Here is a 17,482-nt window from a genome sequence, read left to right on the forward strand (position 1 = left end):
GGGCCTGCTCATGGGAGGGAAATCCACCAGGCTGCAGCTTAAATTCGGGTTTGCACTGGGAGGCCTATCTAGCTATCCCTTTTTTTCCTGGTTTAGGAAAAGATGGTAACTTGGCAACATTTAAATAGAGGTGGTTTTCAAAGCCAGAGTCAGGGAATTTTCTTGGGGCAAAGTGGGTTAAGGACCCTGCCTTGTTATTGCAGCTTGGGGCACTACTGTGGCAATGGTTTGATCCTTGGCTTGGGAACCTCCACATGCCACACGGTGGGTAGAAAAAGAAGAAAAAGCCAGAGTGGGGGAAAATGGGCTTTCCTCACAGTCTATGGCTGAATGGCTGTTAAAACCACTTCATCTCATTTATTTTATAGAGTGAAACAAAACAAGACAAAACTAGGGTAGAGAAGGGATAAATTGCTGAGACTGGCTATTGATTACCGACCTTAAGTTGACCCTATTTCTATCTCATTAGACCGCTCATTTTTTTCTTGTCCCCTTGGCTTCTTCACTTCCTGCACACCCAGAGAACTGGAGTGCAGCGTTCTAATGCTTGGTCAGCATGATTCCTAAATTTTCTAGCAGGCTTGACTCACCAAGACCGCTCCAGTTTCCCTGTGTGTGTAAAGCAGTCCAACCCCAATCCAAACGAAGGAGGCAGAAAAGGAACCCTAAGGCTTGAGCGGGAGTAGGGTGGAGTAGGGAAAGGCGGGGCACCCCGAGACGTGCTCAAGTTTGTTCAGGGCGGGGCAGCCCAAGAGAGCCTCTCAGGCCGAGCCCCGCCTAGCATGGCGATTACACCATGATGGGAAGCGGGCGAAAGAAGGGAGTGGGCGAGGGGCTGGAGGTACGCCCCAGCGCCCCACTCATTTCTCTCTCAGCCAGGAGAGACACGGTCTTCCAGAGACGCAAGCACTTGCTCAGGGCAGAAGTGGTATCGCTCAGCAGACTCCTTCCTCTACCGGGGATTGGCTCTGCAGGGCATGTAAGTCACAGCCGAGAAGGGGAGTTGGAGAGATGTACGTGACCTCGGGGAGCGCGGTCGCGCCCAGTCGCGCGCAGTCCCGCTCAGGCACGCGCCCGACGCCCCGCCCCGCCCATATTGAGCGCGCGCGGGGCCTCCACCCCATCCCCCCGCCCTCGCGGTCCCCTCCTGCAGCATCCGTCGTTCCCCGCCCCCTCGTCTCTGGGGCTGTCCTCGTCGCTGCCTGACCTGAGGTCCAGCAACGTATGTCTTTCTGGCCCCCGCCGAGGGACCGAGGCGCCCTATCCCGGGGGCGGGGGTGCTCTTGGAGCACGTGGCTGTTTTAGAGCAGGTTGGAGTGGGCAGCAGGCGGCGCTGCGGGGACAGGCGCGGCGGGCAGCCCCAGGGGCAGCGGCAGGGTCCTGGCCGGTGGGGGGAGGACAGGGTTGCGGCAGGCGGAACGGTGTCTCCTTCACTTCGCCCTCCAGCCGAGGGAGCTGCAGCCCGACCCTGAAGGAGCCGAACGGTTTCTGCTGCGAGCGAACGGCAGGGGCGCCTCCCCTTCCCCCCAGGAGACCACCAGGTACCGCTGCCCCCGCCTCACTCTGACCCGGGGGCGTAGGCCTGGGCGGCCAAGCGGGATGTCTGAGCCGGACTCTGGGTCGGCCCTGGCTCCCTAAGATGGCCGCGCTGCCCTGCGGCCCCTCTCCCCTCTGTCCCAGACCCCCTTTCTGGCCCCTTGGTTTGCTTCTGACCCCTGCTGACCACACTTTATGTCCCTCCTTCAGATCACCTCATCCGACGGCTTCGCCATGGCGTCCTATGGACAGACCTGCCCACGGCGTAAGTAGAGGGGGATCTCTGCGGGACGGGGCGGCGGTGCCTGGACAGCCGAAGCCTGTCGAACGGAAAACTAGGGCTTCTTTTCCCGTATCTCTCCAAGGACTTGGAAATTTGTCCCTTTTGGTAGTTCCTCCACCGTCTGACTCCTTTAATTCTGCGGAGGAGGGACTGAGTTGCTGGATTTCGAATAGGGGGACTAGGCCAGGGGAGTTGGTTCATGGTCGCATTCACCTTCAGCTTTTGGATGTGTCTTTAATGGACTCAGAGGAAAAAGTTACTGATGTCGGATTTGGTCTTTGGAGGCTTGGATCGGTCACTTTTTTAGAGGAAGTAGTAATCTCCCTTGTGAATGCACAAGGTCATTACATGTGCTCCTAAGGGCGTGGACGTGCTGTGTAGAATGAATGAGCTAGTGTAACGAGCTCAGATTGCTTGCCCTTAAGCCGCACAGCATTGGCCTAGGATATGTCTAAAGTGCCATTTGATATTTAGTTGATGTAGACACTTGAGTGAAACATAGATGGCTTTTTTTTAAGTTCCGTTAAGTTCCCCAGGTATTATTTACCTTTCTCTTCCCATTCCAGAATATTGGTTTTGGCCTCAGAGAGGATACTAAAGGATGTATTGGGGGAGGGGGTGAGGGACTTGTGTTAGTTTTTTTATGTCATTTGGTTAAATCAGCCTATTCCAGTGACTTTTGGCAGGTATATTTGAATGTACAGTTATATATGTGTGTATGTGTTTGATTCTTTGTATATTTTGGAAGGAATTTCCCAAGTTTTTTGGCCACTTACTATAGTTATCTGTTTTAGAAATTAGTCTTTGGTGCTGATATCTCCCTCATGGATCCTAGTAGACTATAGTTTTGTTGTAGCTCCTCGTGGTAATAAAAACAAGTTGGATTGCTTGGATTTAAAGATAGCAGTCTGTTCATAATCTAGTTCTTGAACAGACTGTGGGAGCACAGGGACATTAACATTGGAATGTTTCTTCCCACCAGCAATGTGTATTCCGCCATCATATGCTGACCTTGGCAAAGCTGCCAGAGATATTTTCAACAAAGGATTTGGTAAGAATTGTTTTAAAAATTTTAGATCTGAAGTGGAAAATGTGTGTGGATTGCTTAGGGAAATTATTGACTTTAAATTGTAAGTATTTTGCTGCATTCTCCTATTAGTTACATTTAAGATAAGATTTCTATTAAAATAGTACTGTAAAACAATCCAAATCCTATCCCAATTTCATCTGTTTTTTTCAAACCTGAGTTACAGGAATTTACCTTTAAGAAGAAAAGCAATCGTGCTTTCTTTTCTTTGAGATATAGTTTACGCCATGGTTGACTAGAATTGTGATGATTGTCTTGGATCGCTTTTATGGTGGTGACTCCTACTAAAGAGTTATGGGTTTTTTCGAATAAATTAGGACTCTCTTGAAGATTTTGTTCCACACCTCACCCTCCCTGTCCTTTAGAATATTTCCCCAGTTATTTAGATTATTAATTGTTTAGATTATTAATCCCCGAAGGAGGTACCTCTTTGGGATAAATGTTCTCAGTGCCTGAATTATAATAAATTATTGGCTATTCTGAGATTTAAGTTGAAGTGATTTTTCTAATCTGATATTTTGGTTTGAAAAGCATTTTTAAATAAATGCTTTGATAAAATTTTTGAAAGTTTTTTTTTTGGGGGGGGGGGATTGCCAAATACACACCAATATATTAGGCAAAGCTTCAAGGGGATGTTTCTGTCTGTTCACATAGAATTTTTCATTTAAGTATCATGTATCAATGCACATTTTTGTCTCCCTTTGAATACATGAAATCTTTCTGGTTTTCTTTTTTTAGTGTATATAGTTGGCTGTTGTCATGCATCTTTTATACAAAAGAATCATTTTGTTCTCTTGAAGGTTTTGGGTTGGTGAAACTGGATGTGAAAACAAAGTCATGCAGTGGCGTGGTGAGTGTTAGGTATCTGTTAAGTTCTGTTGAGCCTTTATATAATTTTTTTTTGGGGGGGGGCCTCACCCTTGGTATATGGAAGTTCCCAGGCTATGGGTTGAATTGGAGTTACAGCTGCTGGCCACAGCCACAGCAATGCCAGATCCAAGGCCCGTCTGAAACCTACACACAGCTCACGGAATGCCAGATCCTTAACCTACTGGCAAGGCCAAGGATTGAACCTGTGTCCTCATGGATACTAGTTGGGTTCATTACCGCTGGGCCACACGGAAATGCCTATTTTATCTTGAAGAAACAAAAGATGATTTCGTTTTAAGGGCATTTTATCTTGATTTTATTTTCATTTTTGGATAGGATTTCTGGGTTTTGTGTGATCTTTTGTCGTATTACTTACTTTGTATATACAAGGTACTCAGGAAAGACTGGTCATGTGGGATTCTGTTACTCAGTAAGATTGCAACCTATTTTACTTTTTTACAAGCCCTTCTTTTGATGAGTTTGAAAAGCCTTAAGAGTTCTCCGCATAAAATATTCACTAATTTATTCTTCCTTTTTTTTTTTAATGCCATCTGCAGCACATGGAAGTTCCCAGGCTATGGATTTAATCTGAGCTACAGCTGCACACCACAGCCACAGCAACAAGGGATCCCCAACCCACTGAGTGAGGCCAGGGAACAAACCTGCCTCCTCGTGGATATTGGCTGAGTTTGTTTCTGATGTGCAGCAATGGGAGCTCCTTTTTTTTTTTTTTTAACTAATTCGTAATTTGAGTGTAGTAATCATTTATACAATGGTTATATTCTAACAGCCCTCCTTGGAGACATTTCCACCTGTATTTTGTGAATTTTTAGAGTCCTAAATTTGAGTATTTTTAAAAAATGTTTTTTTTCTGCGACATGTGGAAGTTCCTTGGCTAGGGGTTGAACTGGAGCTGAAGCTGCAGGCCTGCCCCACAGCTGCAGCAATGCCAGATCCAAGCTACATCTGTGACCTAACCCACAACTTGTGGAGTGCCAGATTCTTAACCCACCAAGTGAGGCCAGAGATCGAACCTGCATACTCATGGACACTATGTCAGGTTCTTAATCTGCTGAGCCGCAATAGGAACTCTATTACTCCATGTTTGAGAGATTAATATTTTGATATTTGGATGTCTTGATTCTGCCTGACTCTCTAAGAGTAAAGTAAAATTTATTTTGTGTAGTTTTTTTTCTAAGGATTTTTTTTTGTTTCATGTTGAGATTGTTGTAGGGATGGGGTGTAATGTGTGCATACTGGTTATTTTGATAAATTCTTGCTGTAAGTTGTTAACTCCCTTAATGCATATAACTGATATTTATTTAAATTAATTATTCTGTAGTTTCTTAATGCCTAGACTTGGATTTCTGGGGTTTTATATTGGTCACATCTGTCATTTGGTTTCTTTGGTCTGAGTTTTCAGTGGTTGAGTGACTTACTTGCTCAAGATAACAGGTGTTTGTTTTGTGTTTCCTCTCTTAACCTATTGGCCTCTATAAACCACTTGCTGTATGTTTGCTGAAACACAAAAGGCCTTCTAAAAAAGTAGAAGACTCAATTCTTGTGTTTAAAAGGCTTGCTGGCTGGAGAGACACTTTAAATGAGGGAATAGAACAGTATATCTAGTACTAGATTGTTCAATAAATCAGAGTCTTTATTGGAAAGGAAAGGCTTTTTGTGGCCAGGAATTTTATGAAATTAGGCTTAAGAACATGAAGAATGTATAGGAGTTTAATTAGATACAGCTTTTAAAAATTTTTTTTTATATTTTTTTTGCTTTTTAGGGCCACACTTCCAGTATATGGAAGTTCCCAGGCCAAGGGTGGAATCGGAGCTGTGGCTGCCCCTGGCCTACATCACAGCCACGTGGGATCCGAGCCATGTTTGCAACCTACACCACAGCGCTGGATCCTTAACCCACTGAGGCCAGGGTTCAAACCTGTGTCCAGATGGATCCTAGTTGGGTTCATTACTGTTGAGCCACGCTGGGAATCCCTAGTGTGTTTTTATTTATTTTTAATATATGTAATTCAAAAGTGTGGAACTCATTTTGTAATGTGTACCTGGCCCCTAATATTCCCATCAATGCCTAGTTCTGCTATCTCACCTGAGCTGCAGAGATGTCCAGGCCACCCCAGCCAGAATGTAGAAGCCTAAATGTCTTGGCGATGGTGTGAAAAGAGTATAAGCTCCACTGGTGCTGTTATCTGGCCCAATTCTGTTTCCACATTACAGTGTGATCTTGTTTTTGTGTCTCGAGCACTCCATGGCATGTACTTGTACATAAACCCGCTCAATCTATGGACTGATGGGTGGCAGTGGACGGGGCCTCAATCATCAATCATGTCACTCAGCATTAGAAATAGCTGCTCATACACATTCTGCAAGTGTATCTATTAAAAGTATCTATTAAAAGAACATGCTCCATACATTATAGTGTTTTAATAATGAATGCTTTTGTGTAGAGCATGTGAAAATGTGCAAAGCTTTCAGTGTCACTCTACTTTAATTCTCCAGAGATAGCTCAGTTGAGGTAATTGAGACCCAGAAGAATGTCTTCCTCACTGTTCTCATTTAATAATGAGTGGCAGAACTGGATGTCAGGACTCCTAATTTTATTTATTTTTATTTTTTATTTTTTTGCCTTTTCTAGGGCCGCTTCTGCGCCATATGGAGGTTCCCAGGCTAGGGGTCCAATCGGAGCTGCAGCCACTAGCCTACACCAGAGCCACAGCAATGCAGGATTCGAGCCTCGTCTGCGACCAACACCACAGCTCACGGCAACACTGGATCCCCAACCCACTGAGCAAGGCCACAGATCGAACCCGCAACCTCATGGCTCCTAGTCAGATTCATTAACCACTGCGCCACGATGGGAACTCCAAGACTCCTAATTTTATATCCAGTGTTTTTTTTAGTATGGGCATTGAGTGCCAACCTTTGACTTGAAATTTCTGTTAATGAAAGCATCTAAAAGACCTAAGGAGTTGAATCTGTTTCACTGCAGAGAAATAGTTAAACAAATGTACTGTTTTCCTAAGTGAAGGGTGATTCGCCTTTTCTCCTGTTGATATAGTTTTTGATATAGATGTCACAATTTCAGGTATAAATTCTCTTTATTAGTTCAGATCAGCCATCTTTAAATTTGGCTTTCCAGTGGCCAAAACCTATAAATATCAGTAGTAGTCAAATCAGAACCTTCATAGGGCATTTTAGTATTTTATTTTGGAAGATTTCAGTTGCTTGCCAGTATTCGATCTTTGGAAGATTGGATTTCTGGATTATTTGCAGCAGATTTTAAATTTCATATAAGCCCTCTATGTTATGCCTTCCTTTTCAGTTAGTGTGCAGGATTGGCAAGTTATAAATACATATGCTTCCAACACATTATATAATGCACTTCAGTTGGTGACTGCATTTGATAATTTTTCTACTGATGCCATCTGTTATACAGAGTATAGTTTATATTATTCATGATATCAACCAGATGTAGAGTTAATCTCCTATGATTTCCCTCCCCCTATTTTTAAAAATACTTATTTTTTGGCCATGCCCATGGCTTGTGAAAGTTCCTGGGCCAAGGCTCAAACCTACACCACAGCAGTGATCCAAGCCACTTCAGTGACAACACTAAATCTATAACATGGTACTACAAGAGAACTCAATTTTTTTTTTAAATGAGAATGTGAAAGGTGGTTAGAAAGGCATAAAACCTGGTGACTCTTTAGGAAAACAGAACATTGGGCTTACCAAATAATTTTTTATTTATTTTTATTTATTTATTTATTTGTCTTTTTAGGGCCTCACCTGAGGCATATGGAGGTTCCCAGGCTAGGGGTCCAATTGGAGCTATTGCTGCCGGCCTATACCACAGCCACAGCAATACAGGATCCAAGCCACGTCTGTGACCTACACCACAAATTACGGCAACGCCGGATCCTTGACCCACTGAGCAAGGCCAGGGGTTGAACCTGCAACCTTATGGTTCCTAGTTGGATTCTTTTGCACTGTGCCACGATGGAAACTCCCAAATAATTCTTAAAAAAATCTTTTTTGGGAGTTCCTGTTGTAGCTCAGTGGGTTAAGAACCTGAGGATGTAGGTTCTATCTCTGGCCTTGCTCAGTGTGTTAAATATCTGGTGTCGACTCACGCTGCGGTTAAGGTTGAAGAGACGGCTTGGATCCCATGTGGTCATGGCTGTGGCGGTGGCTGGCAGCTGCAGCTTTGATTTGACCCCTAGCCTGGGAACTTCCATATGCTACAGGTGTAGCCCTAAAAAGCAAAACAAAACAAAACAAAACTTTCATGGCATACATTCTTTTAATGGGATGCTTTCCCTTTAAGGATTTTCAGAAACTATTTCATAGTAAATTATATTAATTATTATAAACTGATTTTGATGAAGGGGGTCTGTGGTTAGTCATACTGACCTACTTAGTGTTTTACTCAGGTAGATTGAAGCACCTGTTCCTTTTCTTCCCCTCACTGGGTTGGTTTTTTTATGGCTGCACCGGTAGCATATGGAATTTCCTGGTCTAGGGGTGGAATTCGAGTTGGAGCAGGAGTTGCCAGCCACAGCATCAGAGTTGAGCCACATCTGCAACCTACACTGCAGGTTATGGCAACACTGAATCCTTAATCCACTGAGCGAGGCCAGGAATTGAACCCACATCCTCATGGATACTAGTTTGGTTCTTAACCCACTGAGCCACATTGAGAACTCCCCCCTCACTGGTTTTGGAATGCCAAATGAAATCACCTTAGCAGAAGTTTCCTTAAAAGCTGTATACTTTGTTGTTCAGTGACAATTTGTTGGAAATATCAGCAATAATAAGATGACACTCAGTAACTTGCAGGCTAACTTGTCACTCTTGTATATTTGGTAGTAAAGGGTAGCAGTGTTTGGGAAGCTAGAAAAAAAGAGGATAGTGAAGTTGTTTGAGTAGGGATTTTTTTGTATGTGTAAGTTAGTGGATTCTTCTAGGCTTAAGAGAAAGTTCATGATGTTATTTATTTTCTTGTTAGGAATTCTCAACATCTGGTTCATCTAATACAGACACTGGTAAAGTTACTGGGACCTTGGAGACCAAATATAAATGGTGTGAGTATGGTCTGACTTTCACAGAAAAGTGGAACACTGATAACACTCTGGGAACAGAAATCGCTATTGAAGACCAGGTAACATTCTGAAAGTGTGCTTTACTATTACTTATTTTTGTATTTCAAAGGGAAATAAAGCTGAAAATAAATTCTTTTTCTTTCAAAATAGATTTGTCAAGGTTTGAAACTGACATTTGATACCACCTTTTCACCAAACACAGGGTAAGCATGGACATTTTTATTTTTTAATTAAAATTTTTTTTGGTCTTTTTTTTAAGGCCACACTTTCCTCACCTGGAAGTTCCCAGGCTAGGGGTTGAATTGGAGCTGTAGCCGCTGGCCTACACCACAACTCACGGCAACACCGGGTTCTTTAACCAGCCGAGTGAGGCCAGGGATTGAACCCACATCCTCATAGGTACTAGCGGGTTCGTTACCACTGTGTCACAACAGGATCTCCATGGACATTTTTATCTGCTTTAAATTGAAAAGCATTCCTCTTCTGTATTTAGGAAAGGTGCATATTTACTGTTTGATAGCTTATTGAACTTCAGCTGCCTTATGGCAGATTTCCGTTTCTGCCTTTGGAGCATGAAGCATACAGTTGTTCGCTTGCCTTCAAATATTTGCCTTTTATCATTGTGGCACTAATTTGGGCAACTGACATGTGTACCATAGGCTTTTGTGACTGATAGCCAGTTCTGCAAAACAGTCTTCCTGTGGTGGTGGCAGCAGCTCCTTTGCCCCATGTGCTGTCAGTGTGTTCATTGAGCTTGATTTGATTATCCTGCTATGGTTCCAGATCACTACAATAAAGTGAATTTTGTAAAAAAGCGAGTTACACAGGTTTTTTGGTTTCCTAGTGTATATAAAAGTTATGTTGACGTTATACTATTAAGTGTGAAATAACATTATGTTGGGCAAAAAAATGTACATGCTTTAATTTAAAAATACTTTATTTCTGGAGTTCCCTGGTGGCTCAGTGGGTTAAAGATCTAGTGTTGCCACTGCTGTGGTGTGGGTTTGTTCCTTGGCGTGGAAACTTTTATATGCTATGGGAGTGCCCCCTCCACCCCCAAAAAACCCAAAAACTGTTTCTGAAAAATGCCATCTATCAAGAGTTCCCCTTGTGGCTCAGTGGGTTAAGAACCTGAGTAGTATCCATGAGGATGCAGGTTTGATCCCTGTGGCTGTGATATAGGCCAGCATCTGTAGCTCTAATTCAGCCCCTTGCCTGGGAACTTCCATATGCTGCAGGTGCAGCCTTAAAAAAAAAAGCCAGCTTCACCTGAGCCTTCACTGAGTCATAATAGAACATCAAAAGACCACTGACCACAAATAACTGTAACAGATATAATAATAGTTTTAAAAGTTTGAAATAATGTGAGAATTACCAAAATGTGACAGACGCAAAGCGAACAAATGCTGTTGGAAAAAACACCAGTAGGTTTGCTTGATGCAGGATTGCCACAAACCTTCAGTTTGTGAGGGGGAAATGGCCGTATATGCAAAAGCACAATACAGTGAACTGCGGTGAAACAGTGGGATGTGCCTGTACTCCCCAGTTATACTGTAGTTCATTTCAGTATGTTTTGTGCCCTCTGTGCAGAAGTTAGGTATGTAAATCTTTCCCACTGGCATCACTTTTAAGTCGATTTGTTCTTTTTCCAGGAAGAAAAGTGGTAAAATCAAGTCTTCTTACAAGAGGGAGTGTGTAAACCTTGGTTGCGATGTTGACTTTGACTTTGCTGGACCTGCAATCCATGGTTCAGCTGTCTTTGGTTATGAGGGCTGGCTTGCTGGGTACCAGATGACCTTTGACAGTGCCAAATCAAAGCTGACAAGGAATAACTTTGCAGTGGGCTACAGGACTGGGGACTTCCAGCTACACACTAATGTGTGAGTATTTCTTTTGTGGCATATTATGATGTAGGACCTCAAAGTGATATTGATGTCTCATGTTATTTTCTGTGATTCTGGGTACAACCCAAAGGAGTTCTCTTAACATAAAAAGATCATCTTTGGGCATTTCTAGAGTGCCCCTCAGAGATGTATACGTGTTAGACTGAGACACGTTAGTTTGAGTTTGGTGCTGAAAGAGTAGATGTTTATTTCACATGAGGCTTGATGTGCTTTGGGTTTTTAGAAGAGGCCAAGACATTACCAGACTCTACTAGTGCATGCATTTAAATTGATTGTGATGTGTGAGGTGCTCATTTGATAGGATTGCCTAAAAGGTATAGTTTTTATCTAACCCAAATTAAATGTATATGTGGAAAGGACTTAAAAAGATTTCTATCCCTTATAAAAATGAGGCATTGGTAAATAACAGAAAAAGAAGAAAACCAGAATTTCTTATAATCCCACTAGATGTATAATCTTTAAAACTTCAGGAAGTTCCCCGGTTGTCTGGTGGCTAGATCTTGGTGCTTTCACTGTTGTAGCCCAGGTTCAGTCCCTGGTCTGGAAACTGAGATCCCACATTAAGCTGCTGCTTGCCATGGCCAAAAATCAAACAAAAATATTGAAAACATTTAAAGTTTTTAGTGACACTCTAGAGACCCATGTGAGCAATGGCCTCTATTTATTTTTTTATTTTTATATTTTTATTTTTTCTATTATAGTTGATTTGCAATGGCTTCTGTTTAAATGCGAAGCTACAGTATCAACCTGTGCCTTAGATATTATTACTAGATATTGTCTAGTCTACATTGACTAATTTAAAATATCTTATAGCAATGATGGGACAGAATTTGGAGGATCAATTTATCAGAAAGTATGTGAAGATCTTGACACTTCAGTAAACCTTGCTTGGACATCAGGAACCAACTGCACTCGCTTTGGCATTGCAGCTAAATATCAGTTGGATCCCACTGCTTCCATTTCTGTGAGTACTACTGTGGGTTTTGGTTGTGAGAATTAATCGTTGAGTATATTGGATTCTTTTGAAAATATGAATTGTGATTCACACAGTTCCCAGTTGACACAGTTCTAATTGGGATTAGGACTTGGAGTGGCAGTCTCCGTGGAGACAGTTTTAGAAGTTTGATACCCAGGCTACAAGAATTTGTTTAAAAATTCTTAAAAAAAAAAAAAGCTAGTGAGTTAATATAGGTAATAACTTTGAGCGCCAAGCCTATCCAACCCCATGGAAGCCAGTGAGCCCTGGGCACTTCTCATTCTTGTTGGAAAGAAATAGTACTTTGTTACTTTGTGTTTGTCTTTTTATGGTTTACAAAATATCTTCAGATTTGATGTGAGAGGCCAGTGGCACACATGCAGTGTTGCAGATGTAGAAACCAAAGCTTGGAGAGAGGAAGGACTTAGGCCACTGCTAGGGAGAGAAGGAAAGAGGGGTAGAGCCAGGACTGGACTGCATGTCTTTTGATTACCCTCCCATCTAAGTGACCAGGTAGCTCATCCTGCTTTGCCTGGGACTATCCCAGCTTTAGCACTGAATGTCCTGCATCCCAGGAACTCTTCTTTATTGTGGGTTAGCTGGGTTGTGTGGCCACCCTGGTTCTGTTCTTGGCTCTTTCTGCTATTTCTTCCTTCGGTCGTAGTGAATTGGGGTAGGAGAGAGTGCCGTGTCTGAGGCTCTAGAGCAGCTGACTCCAGTTTCAAGCAGGTCACCATCTGTTCCTGTGTGTCAGTTGCTTACAGGTCAGGTACTGTATGTACTGGAATGAGATAGTTTAACCTTCCATAAGAGTTATTTTAGTTACATAAAGTGATCTTTATTCCTGAGGACAATATATTTTGGTAATTTAGGAAGTTAGGTTTTAGCCCCTTGTTTTATTGGAAAACATAATTATAATCAGAGGGAATGAGAAGCACTCGGAATGCTTTTCCCATTGGCAAAGCAGTGATTCATTTATAAGATGCAGCTCTCAAAGTCTAAAATGGAAAGGCAGCTTGGGACCTTTGTGCCAGTGAGTGACTTCTGGGGATTAGTTTGGCAGTGTATCCACCTAAGTAGTGCTGCCATTGCCCCAGTCAGGCATTCGTTACCTGAAGCACTGCTTGATGCCCCATTAGTTTTATGGTCAACTTCTATTCTAAAATAGTAGGAACTTGTATCCAGTTGTCTGGGGCTCTTAATTTGTTGGGCACAAGATGGTTACTAGTGGGGCATTTCTTCTGCAAATAACTCACATGTCATGGGTGGCTCATGAAGACTTGGCTTTAGTGCCAAGTGAATACAAGTGCCTTTTATGTGACTTTTGCCTGTATAGACATAGCATTTTTCTCTCTGGATTGGTCTGTTTTGATCTTGCACATTACGAAAGAGTGTAGACATCAAATCATTTCCAAATCTGTTTTGATCCTAGAGGCTGTTGCTTTTTTATTAGCATAGCACTCAAAATGCTGCCCAACAGAGTTGCCTGACGAGGCAGCCTAGGCCTTGGAGATCTGGGTAATGTGTGTGCATGAAGATCTGAGACTAAAATCCTAAAATAGTAGAATTATGCAGGAGGGCAGGGGTCTGGGTTAAATGATGCCCCATCAGAACCTTGTCTAAAGCATAGTCTAGTTACATACAAGCCAGGACACAGGGATATATTAATGAGAGGCATGAGACTATGTATGAGGTCAAGGAGCTCTAGTCAGTCTGTTTCTTCAGAGAAAGTGCTTGTCTTTTGGTGATTTTCAACATTCTTGGTTTTAATTCTTGAGGCAGATCCCCGAAAGTAGTAATGTGTGTATAATAGCCACAAATTTAAACTTCCCATGCTATATACTTTGAGGCTGGTGTGTGTGTCATGTCAAATAAGTTAGTCAGCCTGATGGGCTTCCTTAGCCACATTCTGGTATGGTTTTGTTGTACTGGATTAGACTCACCAAGGACAATTTTAATGAGAGTGCTTAGGATTTTATACTATATGGACAGTTTTGGGTCTGTAGACACATCCCAAAAGATTGCAAGATTATGTGTTCTCCTGACAGTTTGAGTTCAGTGGATAAGAATTATGTGTCACCTGGTTTTTGCTTGGTTTAGTACAGTGTTAATTTTTTATTACCTCACATGTGAAAAAAATGAATGCCTCATAATTGCATGATAGGGAAACCTGTAGGGGCTTTTGCCCTGCCATTCAAAAATTTTTCTTAACATTTGCTTTTTCATTTTATTTTAGGCAAAAGTCAACAACTCTAGTTTAATTGGAGTGGGCTACACTCAGACCCTGAGGCCTGGTAAGTATTCTTGATAAAATATTTTTCTGATAGTGTTTTCAAAATTAGTTTTTATTTTTTAGCTTCTTTTGCAAACCTTTCAAGGATGCAGAAAAATTGACAGAAGGGTACAGTGAACAACACATGTTTACCTTTTTTGCCATAAATTTGTATTCCTTTCCTCTTTTTTCTTTTTCTGTCTTTCTTTTTCTTTGTGCTTTTTAGGGCCACACCTGCAGCATATAGAAGTTCCAGGCTAGGGGTCGAATCAGAGCTACAGCTGCCACCCTACGCCACAACCGCAGCAACTCGGGCTTCTTAACCCACTGAGTGGGGCCAGGAATTGAACCCAGATCCTCATGTATACTAGTCAGGTTTGTTATTGCTGAGCCACAATGTTCCTTTCCCTTTTTTTTATATGGGCTGTTTGGAAGTTGCAGCTACCATGCCATTTCCCTAATCTTGAACATGCTTTGTCTCAGAATTAAGAACATTGTCCTGTATAACCACAGTACTGTTAGCTCCTGATAAAGGTAACATTGATTCCATATTAACTTGATATCCATTCTCTACTTACTTTCCTTACTTGTAATTTTATTTCTCCAGTCATAGATCAGTCATTGCTTTGGTTATTTGGTCTCTGTAGTCTCATTTACTTTACATAGTTTTTTTTTTCTTTTTTTTTGCTTTTTAGGGTCATACCTGAGGCATATGGAGGTTCTCAGGCTAGGGGTTGAGACATCAGAGCTACAGCTGCCGGTGTACACCACAGCCACAGCAATGCAGGATCTGAGCCGAGTCTGTGACGTACACCACTGCTCACAGTAATGCTAGAACGTTAACCCACTGAGCAAGGCCAGGGATCGAATCCACAACCTCATGGTTACTAGTCGAATTCATCTCCTCTGTGCCACAACAGGAACTCCTTTACATAGTATTTTGAGCCTTGCTGTTTTCTAGGGCAGTACTTTTCAGATATCAGTGTGTGCATGAATCACCTTAGGAATCTTACTCTAATCACATAGGTATATGGTGAAGGGTTCTGTCTTTTTTTTTTTTTTTTGGCTCCACTCATGACATACGGAAGTTCACAGGTCAGGGATTGAACCTGCACCACACCACCCACGGTGCCACAAGAGAATTCCAGGAGGGTTCTGTCTTTCTAATAAGCTCTTAGGTGATGCCAGCATGGCTGGTGCTTGAACCATTTGAATAGCCAGATTCTAAAGCACTTAGAACTTTTTCCCCAGACTTTTTGACTATTTTGAAACCTAAAGAAAAGAGTGGTACCATGAACACCCATATACCTTCCCAGTTACTAACATTTACTATGTTTATGTCTCTATGTATATGTAGTCTTTTTCTTTTCCCCCTACATATATCCTTATGAATTATTTAAATATGTTCTGCAGCGCATGGACACATCAGCCTTAGTCCGGGGAGTAAGACGTTTTAAACTACATTATTACTACAGGGCTGTTTTTATAGCTAAGGAAATTAATAATTTAAAATAACACCTAATATATAGTCTGTATTTGGATTTCCCCGCTTGTCCTCAAAATGTCTCTTTATTGTAGTTTTTCCTTTTCAGGATCCAGTTATGATTGTCCTTTAGTGTGGATAATGTATTGAACATTATTGTCTTTTCTAAAGCTGTCTGAGCTTTATTATTAACATTTTAATGCTGTCACTTGATGGCTTTTCTTAGGATGGTGCCAACTGAATTCCCTCTTGTATCTCAGATACTCCTGAGCGCCCTCTGGTGGCTGGCACTAGTAGGTCATCTGACAGGCTGAGAAGTGACAAGCAGGCTGTGACATGATTATTTAAAAAGAAGATTGCAGACTCGTGAGGTTTCAGGCACATGATGGTTGTCTGCTTTTGTTTACAGGTGTGAAGCTGACACTGTCTGCTCTGGTAGATGGGAAGAGCATTAATGCTGGAGGCCACAAACTTGGGCTTGCCCTGGAGCTGGAGGCTTAATCCAGCTGAAAGAAACCTCTGGGAATGGATATCAGATTTGGCCTTAATATATTTCCAGTGTGACCAGCAGGCTTCCCCACCCCCACCCCCCCCAAAAGGTGATCAAAACAAAGGATGATCTAAACAAGAGCTGTATTTTAAATATTTAGACAGTTACTTGTTAGCTGGTTTCTAGTTGAATTGGTTATCTATCTAGTTATCAATGCTGCAGTCGTGCAGTCACCTATACATTATTTAAATGTATTTAACTGTTAAATGCGCTGCCCACCAATAATGAAATAGACCTTTATGAAAACTGTGCAGTTGGTGTGCATGTTTGTTTTTATGTTCCTTTTAACATTTAATATTGCCATTGAATGAGATGGATAAGTGGATATTTTAAGAAGAGGTTAAAATTTTTTGTTAAATTCAACCATCATTAGAATTACTTTTGGTATCCCCAGACATAAATTATGAATAAAACAAGTATATATAATTAATGACTCCAAGTATTTGCAGAGTTAAAAACTTGTCACGTAGGGTCAAATCTTCCTGGTGTCTAGCTAGTGCTTTATTTTCCAATGAGCATTTTGCTCTTTATAATGTCCTCTGTCCCAAGAGTAACTCAGTGATATTTTTAGACAATAAGATAAATGCATTTAATATCTTTATTTTATAAATTAATGCAAAATTGCATTGGCTCATTAAGTCCAGGAAAGGTTAGCATGTAAGTGACAAAAAGAGGGAAAGGAGGTGGTGCTAAAGTTTGTATACACACACCATATCCCTTCAAGCTGTTGCTATGGGAATGATCCAGGCCCTAGTTCTGTGGGATGGGACTAGGTGTAGGGCAGTGGACTTAGGTGTAGACAGTGTCAGTAATCAGAGTCTGCGAGAGGGAAATGTATGGGCATCAGTGAGAGGTCATCACTTCTTTCCAGGCCGACACTGCAAAGCGTGGGCCTGAGTTTGTTACCAAAGCCAATGCCTTCAGATTATGTGGCCACTGGCCTTAATCTGGACTTTGGCTGAATGATAGAAATTAATAGGTGACTCTGGTTGGAAACACAGGAAAGAGGAATTTTAATGTGAGGATGTAATTAGAAGGATGCAATCAAAGGTTAGAGAAGGGTTGTTTTTTTTTCCCAACAAATTCGTAATTGTGATACAGTGTGAAGTTTGAGAGAATAGATAAGAAAATGTGTTTGACTCGTTACCCAAAAAGTGATACATGCTGAAAATTTCTAGGTTAAGAATCTGTTAAGAGATAAGAAACCCAAACAAGCTTTACACACAGGTGGGGTGAGGGACAGAAAGACCCCTTCTGATTTCACTGTCCTAAGGGACTGGCTTAGAATGGCCCATATGAATAAGACACATGACTTAATGGCAGTAAGTTGGAATTTGAACCAATTTAAGTCAGGCAAGACCAATTGTTAGATAAAAATAGGAAAAGGTGTCTGCAAACTAG

The 17,482-nt window shown here is 41.8% G+C and overlaps 1 protein-coding gene across 1 annotated transcript; it reads left to right on the top strand.

Moving 5' to 3' along the window:
• The first annotated feature begins 1,135 nt into the window (after positions 1-1,135).
• Positions 1,136-16,332, top strand: VDAC2 (voltage dependent anion channel 2). The gene is made up of 10 exons (XM_047760628.1): positions 1,136-1,541; positions 1,747-1,801; positions 2,802-2,870; positions 3,707-3,756; positions 8,803-8,955; positions 9,047-9,099; positions 10,549-10,776; positions 11,614-11,764; positions 14,013-14,070; positions 15,941-16,332. Exons 2-10 carry the CDS (start codon positions 1,771-1,773, stop codon positions 16,030-16,032), a joined length of 885 nt encoding a protein of 294 aa, XP_047616584.1. The 5' UTR covers positions 1,136-1,541; positions 1,747-1,770; the 3' UTR covers positions 16,033-16,332.
• The last annotated feature ends 1,150 nt before the right edge of the window (positions 16,333-17,482 follow it).

The sequence above is a fragment of the Phacochoerus africanus genome, chromosome 15, assembly GCF_016906955.1.
Source record: "Phacochoerus africanus isolate WHEZ1 chromosome 15, ROS_Pafr_v1, whole genome shotgun sequence".
Classification (NCBI taxonomy): Eukaryota; Metazoa; Chordata; class Mammalia; order Artiodactyla; family Suidae; genus Phacochoerus; species Phacochoerus africanus.